Source organism: Lemur catta, chromosome 1, assembly GCF_020740605.2.
Source record: "Lemur catta isolate mLemCat1 chromosome 1, mLemCat1.pri, whole genome shotgun sequence".
NCBI classification, from domain to species: domain Eukaryota; kingdom Metazoa; phylum Chordata; class Mammalia; order Primates; family Lemuridae; genus Lemur; species Lemur catta.
Genome location: NC_059128.1, coordinates 155,133,471 through 155,153,499, shown reverse-complemented (window position 1 = coordinate 155,153,499; position 20,029 = coordinate 155,133,471). Strand labels below are relative to the sequence as shown.

Here is a 20,029-nt window from a genome sequence, read left to right as displayed (position 1 = left end):
CCCATCCTGGAGCAGGGACACAGAGCGGAGCAAGGCCGGACATCATGGGGAGCTTTCGTCTGCACCTGCGAGGGAGAGCAGAGGCTGTGCGAGGTGGTGCCGTGTCTCCCCAGCAAGGGCCTGGAACCGCACCGAGTGTGGCTCAAGTCCTCCTCCGCCATCATCAGCCCTGTGACTGTGAACAAGTTGCTTAACTTCTCTCAGCCTCACTTTTCCCATCTGTAAATGGGGATGAGGTAAAATGGCTGGGAGGGTGGAATTAAACAATTGGTGGAAAGCTGCTGCGGTGGGACCTGGAGATACCTACGCAGCAGTGCTGTGGCAGAGACAGCACCCGCCGCACTCCCGCCTGCTGGGTGCGGGCTGGTGCCCCAGGCCCTGGCCCCACACCGCGTGCGTCGGGCCATGCAGAAAAGTGAACGGATTTGTAACCAGTGCCAAGGAGCGTATCATTGATTCCTTTTATAAACATTTGTTGATCACCAGCCACGTTCCAGGCACTGTTTGGGGCTCGGTAGCAAGGTGCGTCAGCCCTGACCTAAGAAATGGGGACGTCAAGTCAGGCTGGGGCAGCGGGAATGTGCACAAGGAGAGGAGAGGAAACAGGCGCTGGGCGGCGGCAGGAGCGTGTTGAGCTGAGAGTGAGCAGGAAGTGGGAACTGGAAAAGCCCAGCAGAGTCTTGATGCTAACTGAGGAGTCTGTATTTTAGTCTGTAAGTAATGGAGAGAAATTGACAGTTTGAGATCAGTAGTCTTTATTATTGTCATCACCGTTATTATTACAGCTAATACTTATTGAGCATTTACTATGTACCAGGGACCATGCCAAATACTCTAGATATATTAATCCTTATGAGGACTCTGTGAGGTGGGTATTGTTGCCCCCATTTTACAGATGAGTAAACTGAGGCATAGAAGGACTAAACAACTTTCCCCTCGCTTCGTAGTCAACAAGTGGTAGAGGTGAGACTTGACCCTGAACAGTCTGACTCCAGGGGCAGCTCTTTTAACCGCTACATTATCCGCAGGATACCTCAAGAGGGTCGTCAGCAAGGCGAAATGGAAGCAGGAGCCTTCAGAGGCATCTGGTTAGGAAGAGGTGGCTGTCATCCAGGAATAAATCAAACTTTTACCTCTAGAAAATACAGAGCAAAAGAGGTCAGAGTGGAGAGTCCTCCTGGAAGAGGAGACTTCTGGGCCAGGCAGTACCTGGGGTCATTAGCTACTATATATCAGGGCCCTTCCCGCCTCCCCAGGTGGGGGTGTCAGAGCATGGCCTAGTTAGTCCCCACGGTGTCCGTGGTCCCACTCTGATCTGGAGAAGGGCAGGACAAGTGCACCTTGGAGCAGTTGCCCCCTCCTAGGACACATGCCCTGGGGTGACCTGGCTGCAGGAAGGCTCACACGTGAGGCACCGACACTCCCGGGGGCAGCCCCACCACTGTTGGCTAGAAGCTGGCGGGGGCAGAGGGGAGAGTTAAACACCTCACCTTCGTGTTCCTGGGGCAGGATAACTCTCAGGCGTTCTCTAAACCATCTCCCAGAGTTCCCCAGCAAGGCTGAGTCCCGATCGCCCACAGTGGTGGCCTGTACTGGCCACCTTCCTTCCCCCCCCCTCACCCCCAGAGCTTCTGGGGATCTCCCTAAGCCACTTGCATTCAAATCCTACTCCTGAAACTTGCTTCTGGCCTGAGACAGGGGCTTCCCTGTGGGCCGCCACGGCCGCTTCCCACTCACCCCACTTTGGGAATGAGGCACCATTGGCCCTAACTGGGGCCCGCCATCCTAAGCACTTTGTGGGGACTTTTTTGCCCCTCTTTCAGTCAAGCAGGGAAAATAGAAATACAGGTTCATCTGCAGAGGCCGGCTCCCAACCCCTGGGCAGCCAACCTCCTGCGAGACGCACGCTGCCCTTCACTGGCTGGGGGCTGTCCCTTCATCTCTGCTGTCTGCACGCAGATCGAGCCATGTTGTTATTGTGAGCGACTTCAAATCCTTCCTGGAAGTAGGTGGGGGGATAAATAAATAACAGCAGCCACAACACATTCTCCGTAAGCTCTTAGTTCCGAGTCAACAATTTTTAAAAAGAGCTTTTTTTAGACAGGCAGTTGCTTCCACTGCAAGAGACTTCCTGTCATCCTCACCAGCGTGGCGTCCCTGTCAGATGCCTTTGGTATAAGTGGGTGGAGAGGAATAAAAAAGGCAGCCAGACGCCCACCACAGATCTTTGAAGGAGTAGTTCCTTTTTGTTCCCTAATTAGGGTAGATTTGGGGCAAGTGGTCAGGTCCCAGGGTGGCAGGAGTGGGAGAAGAGAGAAAAACTTACGCCCACCTCCCTCCACCTCAGGCCTGGGCCGGGCGCTTACCTCCGAGCTGCGGAACTAGTACCCTTGGGACGCTTTCTAACCAATGCCCTCCTTCAACAAACATGGGGATGAATTCCACGTGGAAAGGTGGAAAGCATGAAAGCAGGAGGATGGCTGTTTATAGATGAGCTCGCCAAAGCAGAACCAGGAATGAACCAGAGGAAACGTCCTAGCTCTGAGGATGTGTACTTGTCTTCCTTAGATCAAACCCTAGCGATCATTTGGGCTTTAGGGCCTCATAAACCCAGGTTCAAATCTTACCTCTGCTACTGGGGAGTTGCATGTCTTTGGCAAGTTGCATCCTCATTTGAGCCTTCACCTGTGTAAGGGGAATTTTTTTTTTTTTTTATTTCAGCTCATCATGGGGGTACATAAGTTCAGGTCATATACATTGTCCATGTCCCGCCCATCCCCCCAAGTCAGAGTCCCAAGTGCATCCATTCTCATTCTCCAGACAGTGCGCCTAGCACTCATCATGTAGTCATACCTCCATCCCCTCCCCCCTCCCCACCTCCCCGGGTCTGCACCTTCAAGCATGACCATTCCCCAGACGGTGCGCAACGCACTCGTCATGTAGGCATACACCCATCCCCTCCCCCCACCCCCCATCCCAGTCTGATATCCAATTGGTATCCTTCCCTGATGTACATTTAGGTGATGATCAGGGAAACCAGTTTTCTGGTGAGTACATGTGATGCTTGTTTTTCCATTCTTTGGATACTTCACTTAATATAATGGGTTCCAGCTCTCCAGGAGAACCAAAGAGATGTCGTATCATCGTTATTTCTTATAGCTGAGTAGTACTCCATGGTATACATATACCACAGTTTACTAATCCATTCGTGGATTGATGGGCACTTGGGTTGTTTCCACATCTTTGCGATTGTGAATTGTGCTGCTATAAACATTCGGGTACAGGTGTCTTTGTTAAAGAATGACTTTTGTTCTTCTGGGTATATGCCCAATAATGGGATTGCTGGATCGAATGGTAGGTCTACTTGAATCTGTTTAAGGTATCTCCATATTGCTTTCCATAGGGGTTGCACTAGTTTGCATTCCCACCAGCAGTGTATGAGTGTTCCTGTCTCTCCGCATCCACGCCAACATGTATTGTTTTGGGATTTTTTGATAAAGGCCATTCTCACCAGAGTTAAGTGGTATCTCATTGTGGTTTTGATTTGCATTTCCCTGATGATTAGGGATGTTGAGCATTTTTTGATACGTTTTTTGGCCATGTGATGGGAATTTTAATGTACCTGCCTCACACCTGGAGGGTGCAATGAGAGAAATATGTCAGAGCGCTTTGCATAGTTTCTGGCACAGAAGAGGTGTGCAGAATGGGCAGTTCTCCTCCTCTTTATCCTGTTAAGAACGGCTTGTCACGTTTCCTAGCCACATGCCCGGGTTCTGGAACAGTAAAGTGTGGGTGTGACAGCGAGACAGATTCCAGGCCGCGCGGCCCCGCTGGGGCCGTCTGCTCAGGGTACACCTGCCCCCCGCTGCTCTGCCGTGGGCAGGCCGTTCATCACCGTGCAGGGCTTGGTGGGACGTCAGCTGTCCTCTGAGGGGCTCGTGAATGTGAACTACGAAGATTTAAGGAGCTCTTAATCTACTCAGAAAAATGACCACAAACAGAATTATTAAACCACTGAAAGACTTTCTAGGAGCTGGACTTTAGAAAGGGAAGGCTATTGTGAGCAGTTACAGCCATTGGCAGACGTGGCTTTCTTTTTAAAAAACTAACATTTGTGATCAGCCAAGGAATCAGAACCTGAAACTCGGGGAGGTCAGCCCCCCAGGAGAGACACACCAGGAGGGGCGGAAGGTCAGTGGGTGGTCGTGAGACCCGAGTTCCAATCTCCACTCTGTCACCTCGCGGGTGTCTCACCTTGAACCACCGCTGACTTGGTGCGCCTCAGTTTCTTGCCAGTAAGCACACGTGTCCTTCCCGGGTCATCCAGACCCCTCTTCCATCCTGCAGCACACGAGCACTGTGCACCCACAGTGTGAGTTTCCCAGAGCTGCTGGAGCGCAGTAGTGCAACCCGGGTGGACTGAGATGGCATTGATGTGTTCTCTTATGGCTCTGGAGGCCAGAAGTCCACAGTCAGACGTGAGCAGGGCCATACTCTACCTGACGGCGTTAGGGGAGAGTCCTTCTTGCCTCTTCTGAGCACAGGTGGTTTGCCGGCAATCTTTGGTGGTGTTTGGCTTGCAGCTGCATCACACTCATCCTCCGTCTTCACATAACCGTCTTCTCGCCGTGTCTTCACATCATCCTCCCTCTGTGCCTGTCAGCCTCTGCCTAGATTTTTCCTTCTTATAAGGGCCCCAGTAACATTGGATTAGGGCCCACCCTAATTTTAACCTGATTACCTCTGTAAAGACCCCGTTTCCTAAGATCACACTCCAATGTACTGCGGTTAGGATTTCGACACATCCTTTGAGGAGACACAATTCAACCCGTAACACCTGCTGAGTGCAGAGTTGGAGTGCACGGGTATTTACCTCTCCAGGCTTGCAGCTCTGTTGCAAAGTCTGGCTGAAAATCCTGTCTTATCATAAGTGTTGTGAGCATTTAGGAACGGTACACGTTAAGTCCTCACCTTTTGAACAAGAATATACTCTAGGCACTGTGCTAAGTACCCAGATCTTGCTGGGTGGTAGAAAGAGAAAAGACCTTCCTAGCAAAGGGAATAGCTGAACACAGCCGTTCCCTCTGGTTTGCAGGGACAGGGCTAGAGAGGAGGCAGAGCTAAGTCTGAGGAGGTGGGTTAGGGCCTGCTTGCTGGGGGCTTTGTGTGCTGGAATAAGGTGTGCGATGTTAGCCACAGGGAGCCAAGGGAAGTTTCTAGTTAGGAGGAAAAACAGGTCCAAGAAGGTGGCTCCTAGGTGCCCAGGGCAGGGCTTTCGATCTTTCTTAGACATGCCCCTAGAGTTCCAGAAGCCACCGTGGCCCCTCCCAGCAGCTGGGACCACTCCAGAGTTCTGGCATCTCTTGGACAGCCTCTAGAGGGCCTTGGTCTATACCCTCCACCCCGCCCTGTGCTCCACCGAGGCCCCAGAACTCTGAGCCCCAGGTGTGCAGGGCCACAGCTGTGCAGAGGAGCCCCTACATGCTCACGTCCTGGCTGAGGAAGGTTAGACATTGGTGGTCCGGGAGCACCCCTGACACATTACCTTCGGGAGAATCCTGCAGCATCACCCTTGCTTTTAGCCAGACTGCTAGGAAACACCTGGAGGTCTTTAGAGACCCTCCCTACCTGTCCCTCCACATTACCCTGGCCTGCAGCCCTCTCCACCCCTGGGCTGCACCGTGCCTTTAAGACTGTGCCCACTGTTCCCCCCAGAGTTACAGAGTGGCTGCCAAGCGGCCTTCTCCCCGCCTGATGGAGGTGCCCAGTTCTGAGGAAAGTGCTGCATGTGTGCTGGGGGCCTTGTCCTCCCATGGGTGGACATGCCCCAGCTGGTACATTGCAGAGGCCATGTTGCCATAGTGCCTAGATATGTGTCTGTTGACCACAAAGAGATGTCGGCTGGGCACATAACATTCTCTTCGTAGCAGTGCTGGAGATCTTGTAGCTCCCTCCTCGAGCCTAGTTACCAGCCAAAAGGGAGATCACAGAGGCCATAAGAGGCTTGAGGAGACAGGAAGTTCTAACCAGGAAATAGAATACGTGAGGAACCAAGAGTGAGAGGGGTGGCGTGATAAAGTGGTGGGGAGCCTGGGTGCCTCAGCCCGACTGCCTGGGTGAATCCAGGCCCCTCTGCTTACCCGGGGGATCTGGCACAAGTGACCACACTCCTCTGTGCCTCAGCCTTCTCGTCAGCCACATGGGACCATAATGGTGCCTACCTCCCAGGGGTGCTGTGGGCAGTAAAGCAAGGTAAGAATTGTAAGACGTAGAACAGTGCCTGGCACGAGGCAACCCCTAGACAGGCGGTGGTTACATACAGAAACATACAGACTGGAGGAGTGGAATGTGGATGACTGGAACATTCTGCACATAGGACCTGGAAGGACGTCAGTCTCTCAGGATAGTGGGAAGACTTCAGCCCTGGGGAAGAAGGGGGCCGCCTCCATGGATGTGCACAACATTCCCATAGAACTGTAACTCGTTATTCCTTCAGAGGAAATTTACATATCCTCCTTAGCTAAAAAACAAACAGAACTAGCGAGCAGCCCTGAATAAACCACTGAAACCACTGGAGCACCCAGGAGCTGCCACAAATGGGGTTTTGAAGACACTGGTGATTCCACCTTGGTTTATGTTCTTGTTCCGAAAGTAACGCCAGTCAGGAAAGAGCAGATTGCCCCAGAGAACCAAACCAGCAGAAGAAAGGGATCTGTTTGCATGGCAAAAATTGCCATTTAATTGGATTTCATAGTGGGATTGGGCTTTTCTGCTGTTCAAGATGGCCCTGGGGGCTGTGGGCTCCTCCGCGGGGCCTGCCGCCCTGCATCCCAGGAGGCGGCTGCAGCTCCCAGGCCAGGCTCGCGTGGGCAGGGATGCAGGGGAGCCCCTTCCCTTCCTGTGCTGGCTGTTTGCTCCCTGTCCTCCCCTCTCTCCCTCCTCCCCGGTTTTCCTCCCTGCGCGCTCAGAAATGCTGCTGAGAGTCAGCACCTCCCGGGCCCTCCCTGCACCCGCCTTCATTACCGACCCAAACAGGCCGGGCTCTCCATTTGCGCAGCTGGAAGATAATATATAAGCCATTTTAAGCCTCGTGCCTGTGAATCCAGCAACCAGTATAATAAAACACCGGGTTATTTTGTATTTTATTAACTGCCTCTTCCCTTCAGTTTGCATAATAGTGAGTTAGATTTACATGCCGTTAAGACGGCTGTGCATTATTTTTAATAGAAGGTGCGACAGGCTCCTCTCTCTCAGCCCTGGCGTGTGATAAAGTAACCTCATCCGATGTTGATGAAGATTTCGTTCACACTTGCTGGGTTGGGGCAATGTCTTTTTTTCCAGATGGATACTCTATTGTAAAATGATTTCCCACCGTAAGCTTGCCTCTCTGTCCCTCTCTTCAGTGTCATCTTCCTACGAACCGGATAAACTGCCTATTAAATTTAATTACAGCCCGAATGGCCACATATCTTGATCTTATGCTCCCCCGAGTGCACTGTATTCCACCAAGGTCCTTGAGGAAGGAATAAAATAAATCTGGAGGATGCATGCCTGCTCTCTGCGAGGAATGTTGCGGAAGGCAACGCTGGCTGCCACTGGTCTTAAAGCTTCCATGGCATCTCATGCAAACTTTCCCTTCTGGGTTTTCCTGCCCACGTTAAAAGAAAGAGCTAGTTTTATTGACTTCTGAGGACTGATTTTAATTGAGGCAGGGAACGAAAAGTATCAGTTTGAGACGCAGAGTACTTTTACTGAGCTGTTTACATTTATCAGAGAGCCAAACGCCAGGCATGGGGAGCTTCGCCTCTCCTTGGATGATACATTACAAATATCTCATCAGTTTATCTGTAAATATTTTAATATGTTTTCTAAATGATAGAAACCTCTGCAAAGAAAAGCAAAACAGCAATGGCATTATTATTGTCCTAATATAAAATTAGTATCTCTAACACCTCAATATCTCAAATTTCTAGTTTTCTCACGTATGTCACAATCTCTTTACAGTTTATTTGCTTGAATCATAATTCAGATAAGGTTTATACCTTGCAATTGGTTGATAAGTCTCCCAAATATTTTTTAAAGTCAAGATTATTAGAGAATAATTTACAGAAGTTGCCTTTTTTAAAGGTATAGTTTGATGACTGTGACAAAAGGATGTGGTCATGTAACATAACCCCAGTCAAGGTGTAGAATCTTTCCATCACTCCAAAGAGTTCCCTGGTGCACCTTGTGGTCAGTCTCCTCCCCATCTTGCCTCTGGAAGACCACTGAACTGTTTATCACTATAGTTTTGCCTTTTCCAGAATGTCATGTAAGTGGAAGCATTTTTTGTGTAGGCTTTTATGTCTGCCCTTTCATTTAGCATAACGCTTTTGAGGTTCAGCCTGTTGTAGCATGTATCACCGTTTCCTGCCTTGTTAATGCTACCTGCCATTTTCATCGTGTAGTTGTAATCACAATTCATTTATCCATTCATCAGCTAATGAGCATTTGGGTTGAGCTGCTTTTAATCTTTGGGTTTCTCTCCCAATTTCTTTTTCCCCCTTGCAGTGTATTTGTTGAAGAAACCGGTTCATTGGTTTTATAGGATTTCTGGCAACGTGGATGCTGACAATTGCATCCCCACGGTGTAGTTTACTATGTTCCTGTATTTCCTGCAGTGAAATCTAGAGGCTCAATCTGATTCAGGTTTGATTTTTGGCCAGACTATTTCATAGCTGGTGGTGGATTTTTCTATCAGGACACCAACATGACAGGTTGCCTGTTTTAACATATTGGCAACCTTGTTGCTTCTTGGCCTTTTGGCTGAGATCAGGTGTGAGATATCAGCAACCACTGGATGGCCAGTAATTCATCAGGGTTACACAATGGTGACTCCTCACTCTCTCATTCCTTCTTCATTTATTAGCTGGACAACTGCATACAGAGAAACTCCCCCCTCACCTGTTACTGAATTATGCAATGGTAGAGGCATAAGATTTTGAGCATTTTAAAAAGATGAAGCAGGCTGAAAGCTCAGCCACCCCACCAGGTAGCTTCCCAGTCAAGGCTGAAGTGTGTCAGCCCATCAATAGAAAACCTGTTGAGTTCCCCACACACACACTACTGTGGGGCTTCCCCCAAACTACACCTGATGGTGTTTTCTCTCCCTTATAGAATTCCAGTGCTGACCATCGAGTCCGACTGGACCTGGGACTCTGGGACAAATTCAGCGAACTGGCCACCAAGTGCATTATTAAAATCGTGGAGTTTGCAAAACGTCTGCCGGGCTTCACCAGCTTGACCATTGCAGACCAGATCACCCTGCTGAAGGCCGCCTGCTTGGACATCCTGGTAGGTGCTTTCCTGGGCTCTCAGTGACGGGGCTGCCGAGGGAAGGAGGGAGAGAGGGAGGGGAGGAAGAGACCGAGAGGATTTGAAGATCTCCAGAGGAGGCTTCACTGTCCCCAATTTCCCCGGGTTCCCCGGCCTCACTTCCTGGCACCTCCTGCACGCACCGCGTCCCATCCTCCCTGCGGAATCTCAGCTCGATTGACAGAGGCTTAGAGACCCCCGGAGTTGGACAGAACCTTCTCAGTGGTAGCTGGCTCACTGCCTCCTGAAGCGCCTTTTCCAATACAGGCCAGGCCTGATCATGCCAGCAAGGTCATGTGGCTGCCCCTGGAGCTTCACAGGCATTTGTCCCTTTCCATGGGGCAGCCCTGGAGGTGTTGGGAGGACCATCAGCGTTCTCTAGGCTAAACCACTGGAGGGGGCCCTGCAGTGCCGCGGCTCCACACCCCCGACCTTGGATCTTGCACCACCTCCATCTGCGGCCTTAAGAAAACCCCTTTTCTTCTGTCTTAGTTAGTTCTAGCTGCTATAACAGAGACCTGGCAGCTCAAAGGACCCTTGTTTCTTGCAGTGCTGGAAGTGGGAGGTCCGAGAGCAGGGAGCCAGCATGATAGGGTTCTTGGTGGGGTCCTCCTCCAGGGTCAGACAGCTGCCCTTGCTACCTCCTCGCCAGGCAGGGGGTCAGAGCTCTGGTCCTTCATCACCTCGCAAGGGTGCTAATCCCGTCATGGGGGCTCCACCCTCCTGACCTCACCTAAACCTGGTCACCTCCCCAAAGTCCTACCTCCTAATACCATCACATTGGGGATTAGGGCTTTTAGTGTGTGAAATTTGGGAGGATACAAATACTCAGTCCTTAGCACCCCTGTAGGCCTCAGTTTCCTCACCTGTACAAGGGGATCCCTGAGGCCTCTTGGCCCCCTGCCCTTCTCACACTGGGGCTTCTGGAGCCTTAGGGAGGGTAAGGATGTCACCACACCTCGTCCTCTGCAGTTCTCTGCTGGCTGGACACCCTCTTTTTCCCTGGCGGGGGCTTCAGAGATAGGGTAACCTTCTGGCTGGGACTGCTCCTTGGATGGGGAGCAGCTGCCATCAGAGGCAGCAGGGCTGTGTCCTGCCTGGGGCGTGTGTGCAGAGAGGCCCATGGAGGGAGTGGGAGGGGAGACGGGCCCCCAGGGATGCAATCAGAAAATAGAGAAAGTAAAATTAGTTTTTGAAGTGCTTTAAAGGCATACATTTTCCTTATTACATCTTTCATAGCTTTGGGTATAAACCATTCTGCAAAGCAAATGCAGTTACTGCAGTGAAACACATACACACGGTCCCACTCAGGCGCATTGGGCCCGGCCAGCGTGGTTGTGCAGGAAGCTTGGATGTCTGTGTGTCCTTGAGTTTGCTGAGTAGACCTGAGGAAAGAGCGGCCGTGGTTACTCAGTAACCTACAGGGGCCAGGGTCCCTGAGAGCGTATCTGGTATTTTCACTTCTCATAAAACCAGAGGGTCAGGTTGAATCTGGGAACATTCAGGAAAACTGAAACATCAGAGCAGCTTTAATCTGTGGAGTTTGCTGACCTCAGCTCATCTGAGCCTCACACAGCTCACTGGGCCTGCGGGGTGGGGACTCGGCCGCTTTGCAGGTCAGGGGCCGGTGGCAAGGTGAGCCACCCAGGGCAGGTGCGTGCTGGAGCCCAAACGTCAAACCCACGCCTTGCGACTCCAGTGACATAAGAGGATGTAAAGAGGATGAGAAGAACAAACAGGAGCCCTGGGGGTGGCAGCGTGGGAGAGGGGTGGGCCACAGGGAAATAATAAACCAGACCCAGAGAGAAATAGCGGCCACTTGGGCAACTAGATAAGGAGGTTAACACTGAGCTATTAGAATAATGACAATGACAATGCCCAGGCTTTTTAGCGCTTTCCTGACAGGTGCTTAAAGCTTAATGCTCAGGGAGTTTCCCCCAGGCTTCAGAACACCCTCAAGGTGTCAGCAGAGACCGGAGTTACCCCCATGTAAGAGGTGCCTCAAAGGCCTACAGTGGCTGAGCAGTCTGCGAGGTGACACACAGCAAATCACGTCTGCAGCAGGGAATGCTGTGTAACTGTGACACCCCTCTGTCACGTGGCCCCCCCGCAGGGCCTGGAGCCTCCCCCGTACTCGGGCCCTGACCTTGGCCCTCTGCTTTCTTCTTAATCCTTCTCTTGTCTAGTTGCCAGACTGTGACGGTTTGTGATTGCCCCAACCCCGGCCTTTGGGAAAGTATGGGCTGAGCGGTGCGCTTTGAGATCCTGCAGGAAAGTGTCTTGTTTCTGCAAAGCCCACATGCTCAGTGATCAGGGCGCAGCCTCCCCAAGACTTAGCTCCCCTTCCCGCCTCCGGCAGCCGTCTTCCCACATCTCGAGTTTACACTGAACCCTACGGCGCTCCTCCGGTTTGTCAGTGGATCCAAGAATTAGCCGTTAGCCCCTCATGGATCAGGTAGAACAGGAACCAATTTCTGTGACCTTGGCCAAGTTACTTATCCTCTCCAAGCCTCAGTTTACCTCTGCACAAGATAGAAATACAAATTGATAAGGCATTAAATAAAGCAATTGCTTCAATGGGATTAAATATAGTAATGGTTATAAGCACCTAGCATGTAGTAGTTGCTCAGTCCATGATGTTGAAAGTGAGGCCAAAGCTGGGTTAATGTGGGCAATTAACTCCCTGTGGTAGGAGTCAGGAAACTTCCAGCCACGCCTTCCTGGCCCCATGGGCGTGGGGAGTCTGGGTGGGGGTGCAGTCGGCAAACGAGAAAGAAGCCCTGATAGAGGAAGGGCAGAGACCTCCAGTCATCTGAGCCGAAGCAGAAGAAATACTTATTTGGCCCTAGAGAAGAGCTCACTTCCAAGAATTTGTAGCAAAGGCAATTAATCACAAGGTCCAGAAAAATGCACAACTTCAAAGAGCATCTTTGGGATGAGAATGTCAACTGGCTGAGCTGTTTAGAGGAATCTTCTCATCTAAGCCATTGATGTATGGATAGAGGGAGACCGGGAAACCAGATGAACGGACGGACAGACGGGCAGACACAGGCTGAGGTTATGCTCAGCCTCTAGAGAGGAAAGTCAAGGCTGCCCCAAGGGTCACCAGTCCTGAGTGCCGCCTGCTCAGAGCCAAGCATCTCGCTGGGGCCTTCCAGTAAGACAGGGCCAAGCGTTCCTGCCGGCACGTCAGCCAGGGCTGGTGCGGTCACCAGGGGACATGGCGCCGATGCTCTGGGGGAAGAGCTGATTTATAATCGTGAGCCTCTGGGGCCACAGGTAGAAGGGGAAGGCAGGCCCCACCTGTCCTGCCCTTGCTGCCTGCCATGTCACCTTCCAGGGGGATGGCCGGGACCTCCCAGAGTGCACCCCACAGCCAGGCTTCTCGCACAAGTCTGGGGCGAGAAGATTATGAGGCCCTGCTTTGAGTTTCATGATTTCCTACAGGGGCCAAGTAGCCAAAAAGTGCCTGTTTTAAGATGGGCAAACTGCTCATAACCATTGCAGGTAGAATTCATGTTCCTTTGCTTACCCAAGAGTTGTAGCACCCTCAGCCTGTGTCCTGGCAAGCAAGGGAGCCCCCAGGAGTGGTCCCCTCACCCGAGCTCTGTCCTCATGTTTCCTTCTTGTTTAATCTCTACCTTCTACCTTCTTCTACTCCCTCTCACCTGCCTCTTCTCCTCTGCAGGTAGGAGCAAGTATCTCTCAATTTCAAAATCATAAAAACAAGCCTTGAGGTGGCAGGACCCTCTGATTTCTCTCTGCTCCCTCTCTCTTCTTCCCTCTCCCCCTCGCATCCCCTCTCCCTCCTTTCCTTCATTCCGCAGAGATTCATTGAGGACCTTCCGTGTGTCAGGCTGAGGATGCAGCAGGGAGCCCCACAGACTAACATCCCTGGCCTCGTGGAGCTGACCCTCCCCTGGGGGAGACGGGCAATCGGCAAGCACAGTAGATTAGACAGGGTCTTAAATGCTGCAAAGAAAACAGAAATGGAGGAGTCAGGGACAGGGGTGACTGAGCTGGGCAGGGGCTGGTTTCCATAGCTCAGCTAGGGATGCAAGTGACCTTTGAAGAGACCTGAACGAAGGGACAGAAAGACCCAGAGCCAGGAGACGCACTGATGGGACAGGAGTGTGCATAGTACGGGTGGCATTCCCAGGTCCGGGGGCAGGGGTGCCCCTGGCCGGGCTCGGGGAGGTGAGTGTGCCCAGAAGGGAGTGGCTGAGGGCAGCAGGACCTGCTGTCGGGCACATTTTCATTCTCAGTGCCAGGAAGAGTCACTGGGTTTTGAGCAGACATGTGCCGTGGTCTGACTTTTGATTTAAATGTTTGTTCTGTCTTGTCCTATAGCACTGAATAAATATTGGCTGAAGTAACGATTCTCACACATACTTACTGAACACTTACTACGTGCCAGGTCCTGGGGATATGATAGGAGAGGAGAGTCCCCGCCCTGCTGGAATTTACAGTCGATCTCTTCCACCCAGCCCGAGCCTGCCCCCAGTTTTACCACAGGATTTGCCTCCCCCCTGCCCCACCCAGACGTGGCTCCACATTGATCCTGCTCCCCCCTGGTTGGCCCAGGCTGTTGACTGAGGGCTCTGAAGCCAGCCTGCCCGGGTTCAAAATCTGGCTCTGCTGCTTACTAGCTGTGTGACCTTGGGAAAGTTGCTTCCCCTCTCTGAGCCTCAGTTTCTTCATATTTAAAATGACGGTGACAATAGAAGCTTCCTTTCAGGGTCTGGCCAACAAGAAATGAGGTGATACATAGGGCTTGGGACAGCGTTTGGCACACTCTGGGCCTCAGTGACCTTCCATGTTATGATTATTAAGCCCTCAGGGGGTCATTCTTATCCCCATTTTGCAGATGAGGCAACTGAGGCCCAACTGGAAGCCAGAGACGCATAGGGCTCTCCTGAGGGAGTCTTCAGCCTCTGAATAAGGGAGGGCAGAATTTGCAAAGTGGAGAAACTTGAGCCATCGTCTGCTTGGCCAGGCAGGACTGCGGTGGGGAACCCAGTGAGCAGCTGTATTTTTTACGCTGAAATGAAACCACCTGAGAACACAGTGCAGGATAACGATTCATGATTCAAAAGACAGAGTTTCACATCAGACCCCTTGGTGGATGACCAGGAAAGCTGGGGAGCCAGGGTGATGCGTGAGTGGTGCTCAGGAGAGGGGTGACTGTGGCCGCCCTGCCTCCGCTGGGAGGCCCTGTGACAAAGCCATCACCTGCGTTTCTCAGAGCTGGAGCCGCGGAAGTGGGGCTGCTTGCATTTGTCCACGGGGAGAAGTGCCCACCGTCCTGCCTCACCCGGGCACCTCTCTCCGCTCAGTCCCCTCCTGCCCCTTCCTCCAGCCTCAGTCCGGCTCTTTGCTGACCCAGAGCCTTTGCACGCCCCGCTCCTTTCTCTGCGACCCCCACCCTCCCCTCACTCTCCCTGGCCTGCTCCCCCCCCAGCTGAAAGGCCATCTCTTCCGGAAAGTCTCCCCTGGCCACCCGCTCCACTCCCACCCACACAGTCCCTCTCACGGCCCTGCAGACATCGTGTCACTGGAAGCGTGCTCGCCAGTGTCCTCTACCCCAGACTGTCACTCTGCGAGGGCAGGAAGCTCGGTAGTGCTGGTGGCTGTGGCGGAGTTCCAGGCACAGAAGAGGCGTTCAGTGAATGTCCGTGAATGAACGGACGCATGGATGGATGAGCAAATGAATTCAAAGTCACAATTCAAATGCCAGCATATGCGCTGCTTTCTGAATAGTGTGTCTATGCAAGCTTCAAGCAGGAGGTCTTTCCCTGCGGGACACATGGCTTCCCTGGCTCCTGCCACCGCTGCCCTCGCTTCCCCTGAGGAAAATATTCCCATGCCAGTCACAGCAGCACCTTGCTCCTGGTGACGCAAAAGTGTCAGCCTGTGTGACTTCAGAACATGATCTGTGGCTCCCGGGGTCCTGAGGCCGTGTGGCTGTGTAGCCCCAGAGCCATTCCCACGTGAAACTGTCCCTCCCTGCCCCACTGCCCCAGGACTCAGTAGGGACAAGAGCCCAGGCTGGAGAGGGGCTTCAGCCCGAGTGCAGGCTTCAGCATTGCGCCTGGCCACCTGTGCCATCGTGAGGGGGTCCTGCCTGTGTCTCACCTGTGAGTGTGGAGCAATGGCCCCGTCAGTCACCTGGAATCGCTGTGTCGCTGCCAGTGCAGTGAGGAAGAAGCCAGGCTCCGCAGCCAGACTCCATGGGTTCAAATCCCAGCCCTGCCACCTAGGAGCTGCGTGAACTTAGGGAGGGAAGCTAAGTGACCTCTCGGAGCCTCAGTCACCTCGCCAGTGAAAGGAGAACAATAGAGGCTCCTCCCAGTTAGGTTGTGGGGAGAATTAAGTAATTAATTCCTGGCACACAGTAAGTCCTCCTTTAAGTAAGCCATCATCGCCAGTACTGGGCACGCCTGGCCTGTCTTTGTGAACTGTTTAGTACTGAGCTGCCAGGAAACAGCATCTGGAGCTGCGCTGGCCAGTTCAGCAGCCACAGGTCACCTTGAAACGTGGCTGGTCTGAGCACTGTATCGCAAGATAAACCCTGGATTTCAAAGGCTTAGTATTTTAAACAGCAAAATATCTCTGTAATGATTTTTTTACATCAATTACATGTTGAAACAAAAATATTTTGGATCTATCAGGTTAAAAATATATTAAAATACTTCCACTTATTTCTCTTGACATTGTGAATCAATGGCTGCTAGAGTGCTGGTCTAGAACGCAGTGACAGTTCCAAGGGGCTCTTGCTTGTAGCACGTGCATTCACTTCTCAGTAAAGGCAGGCTGGCCCCGGGTCCTACTGGGGAAAACATTGCATTCCCATGAGCTCATCACAGGAGGTACTATGTGCCTTGTATGTGTCATTGTTTTTTGATCATTATTATTTGTACACATTTATGGGGTACATGAGCAATTTTCTTACATGCCTAGATTGTGTAGGGATCAAGTCAGAGCTTTTAGAGTGTCCATCACCTGAATAATGTACACTGTACCCAGTAAGTAACTTCTCATTGTCACCCCCCTACAGCCTCCTCACCCTTCCTGGTCTCCACTGTCTATCATTCCACTATGTCCATGTAAGCACGTTTTTAGAACCCACTTTCGAGGGAGAACATGTGACTTTTGTCTTTCTGTGCCTGACTTATTTCATGAGATAATGACCTCCAGTTCCATCCATCCACGTTGCTGCAAAAGGCATGATTTCCTTCTTTTTTATGGCCGATAGTCCTCCATGGTGTTAATATACCATATCTTCTTTATTCAGTCGTGTGTTGATAGCCACTTAGATTGATTCTGTATCTTCACTGTTATGAATTGTGCTGTAATGAACATACAAGTGCAGATGTCTTTTTGATATATTGATTTCTTTTCCTTTGGGTAGGTACCCAGCAGCAGGACTGCTGGATGGAGTGGTAGATCTTTTAGTTGTTTGCGAACTCTCCATACTGTTTTCCTTAGAGGTTGTGCTAATTTACATTCCCACCAACAGCATATAAGTGCTCTCTTTTCTCTGCATCCTCGCCAACATCTGTTAATTTTCTGTCTTTTTAATAATAGCCATTCTGCGTGTCATTGCTATTAATATCACTACTTAAACATTCCCACAAGCACTTGGGGATAGTCAAATCAGATCAGGATCTGCCCACAAGTTGCCAAACATAATCAGAGTAGAGACCAAAATGGGTGGGCAATCTGTGCTTTCCCTTTTGCCTAAAAACTGAGCAATCTCTGGGTGCCCTCCTCTGGGGCTTGCCAGGTGGGGGACAGTCTGATGAGGGAATCCAGTTTGTTTACTCAACAAATATTCATTGACCACCTCCTGAGTGGAGAACACTGTGCTAGATGCTAAAGGCATGGCCAAGAGTGAGGACAGAGAAAGAGCAATCTCATTCTCAGAGCTCGTAAGTGATGGGTGCTATGAGGAAAATACAACAGGGCGGTGGTTCGTGCTTTGGAATATCACACAGCAATGAAAAAGAACAGATGGCTGCTGCATGTACTAATGTAAGCCAGTCTCACAGAGATTATATTGAGTGAATAAAAGCCAGACACCAAAGAGAATATATTGTATGACTCTAGTGAACTAAAAGTCAATTATAGGCAAAATTACCCTATAGGAATAGGGGTCAAAATAATGGTTACTTTGGGGGAGGAGGTTTGATTAGGAGGAGCCAAAGGAGCCTGTAGGTGCTAAAAATAGTCATATCTTGATCTAGGTGGTGATTACACAAGTGTATAGGGAAAATGCATTAAGTTGGAGAGTTGTATACAGTTCAAGGGATGTGCACTATAATAGTTACCTATTGCTGCATAATGAATTACTGCAAAATGTAGGAGCTTCAAACAATAAGCGTATTATCTCACGTAGTCACTAGGGGTCAGGAATCCGGTACTGACTTAGCTGGATGGGTCTGGCTTGGTGTCTTTCACGAAGCAGCAGTGAAGATACCAGCCAGGGCTGCAGTCATCTGAAGGATTGACTGGGGCCGGAATGTCTGCTTGCAGGGCGGCTCATCACGGTTGCCTGGCAAGTTAGTGCTAGTTATTGGTGGGGAGGGCTCTGCTTCTTGCTATGGGGCAGCTGGAGTGGCATTATGACATGTCAGCCAGCTTCCCCCAGAGCAAGAGATTCAACAGACAGCAAGCAAGAAGGAGGCCACAATCCCTTTTATAACCTAGTCCCGGAAGTCACACACCATGACTTCCACCATATTCTATTTGTTAGAGGCAAGTCACTAAGACCAGCCCACAATCAAGGGGAGGGGAATTAAGCTTTACTACTTGAAGGGGGGGTAACATCAAAGAATTTCCGTGCATATTTTAAAACTACTACATGTAGCAGAGGAAAGAGCAAGTACAAATGCTTTGCCTCAGCAGGGAGTTGTTGAAGAGTCACAAAGACCAATATGGCCCAAAGTTAATGAGCAAGGGGACAGCAGGAGGAGTTGAAGTTGGTGAGGGAGGAAGAAGCCATGGAGGCCCATAGAAAGAAGTTTGGATTTTATTCTAAAGAGGGCTGGATGCCATTGGAAGAGTTTTAGCACGGGACAGGTCTCCCCTGATGAACATTTTGAACAGCATCTCTGCTTGCTGTGGATTGACCATCTAGTACCCGAGCAGGAGTGGAAATAAGGGATCAGTTAAGAGGCCCTCACCAGAGGAGAGGTGATGGCAGCTTGGTGGGCAAGTCCCTGGCTCTGCCTCTGGGTCTCACGTACTCAGAGCCTTCCAGGGCCCCAAGCCTCAAGCAGGCTGCTGCTGGGAGGCACACAGAACACTCTCTCATCCAAAGCAGTAGAAAGAGGCACAGTTGTCTTTGCTGGAGGCAGGAAGAGAGGGTTCTTTTTGCCCTGAGGAGGATCAGCTTTGACCATCATCAGGAGCTTTGTGTTTTCCTACAGGGTCCTCCTTCGGGGAGTCAGCCTTGCCTACGCTATTTTTACACATCTCGTGGGGTCTGCATGCTGGTCTTTCCTGATGAGATATCCTCCTTTCAAACAAAGAGTGTTTCAATCCTAGAGAACTTGGTGGTTGCTACTGGCATTTGGCTTTAGTGTGATGAAATGAAACTACTTGGTTTCTCTCCAGAGGCAGGACGGGGAAGCTGTGAGGGGGTTGCCTGGGGCACACGGGGCTCATCCTGTTTCAGGCAGGGGCAGGGGCCAGGGGTGGAGGCTCCTCGGATAAAAGAAGACATTGAGTAATCTTCCTTCTCAAGCCACGTGCACTGCCCTCTGGATGTACCATTTATACTTGGTTTTGATTTTGAACTTTCTAGGGAGAAAGGTAACAGGACGTAGTTTAGATGCCTCATCAGAATCCAGATATATTCCAACTTTTGAGGAGGAAAACTCTTATGGACAGAATAGTTAGAGACATTTGTGTGCTGCAATTTGGACATGGATTTCGAAGTGAATTGTTGACAACTTGCAAAGGCCTAAATACTGGTCTTCTGTTCCTTTCTAACAAATTTCTGGTTCCTTTCATTCTTGCAGGGAACAGATCTTGTGCATTCATATCTTGGCAGCACCTTAGAGCTGCAAAGGCTTATTTAGTACCTATTTTATTCCAGACAAGAAGTGTCTGGGGATTTTGAGTGCACAAATATTGAGCATACTAACTTTGACTGTCATATGGTAACTCTTCCCCATATACACAGTATTTCTTGATGTCTCTCCAGGTAGTTGAAAGAACATTAGGCTAGGGATTGAGAGACCTGCGTTCTAGTCTCTGGCACCATTGCTTGTGTGATCTTAGGCACCACACTTTACCTCCCAGGGCTTTCATGGGAAAGGTAGTCTTTATGCCCAATCACTTCTGGGTTTTCTTGATGCTCTGATATTGGGAACGGCTTCGTACCTCATCAGATACCAAGATGAAATTAAATAGGTCAGCCAACTGGGGACCCAGAGGAAATGGCTGAGCCAGCTCAGACAGGTCCCTGAGCAAGTATCTGAGGGGTGAAACCAACCACCCATCCAGTGAAGAGAGATCATTGTGAGGTTTTGGTTTAGATATTCAACTGCCTCTCCCCACAGAATGTGAAGTTTCTGTTTCCAGGCCACATGCTCTGCACTCCTGACACCAGGCAGGCCACCATGAGTAGCTATGCTGGTTATGTGCTATACAAAGGCACGTAGCGCAG

The 20,029-nt window shown here is 50.8% G+C and overlaps 1 protein-coding gene across 2 annotated transcripts in view; it reads left to right on the top strand.

The window, feature by feature from the left end:
- RARB (retinoic acid receptor beta) overlaps positions 1-20,029 on the top strand; it is a 159,952-nt gene that overhangs the window by 133,376 nt on the left and 6,547 nt on the right. For both annotated transcript variants that reach the window (XM_045537873.1, XM_045537878.1), the window contains exon 5: positions 9,157-9,333. In XM_045537873.1, the coding sequence (XP_045393829.1) occupies positions 9,157-9,333 (177 nt within the window). The remainder of the gene's footprint in view (positions 1-9,156; positions 9,334-20,029) is intronic.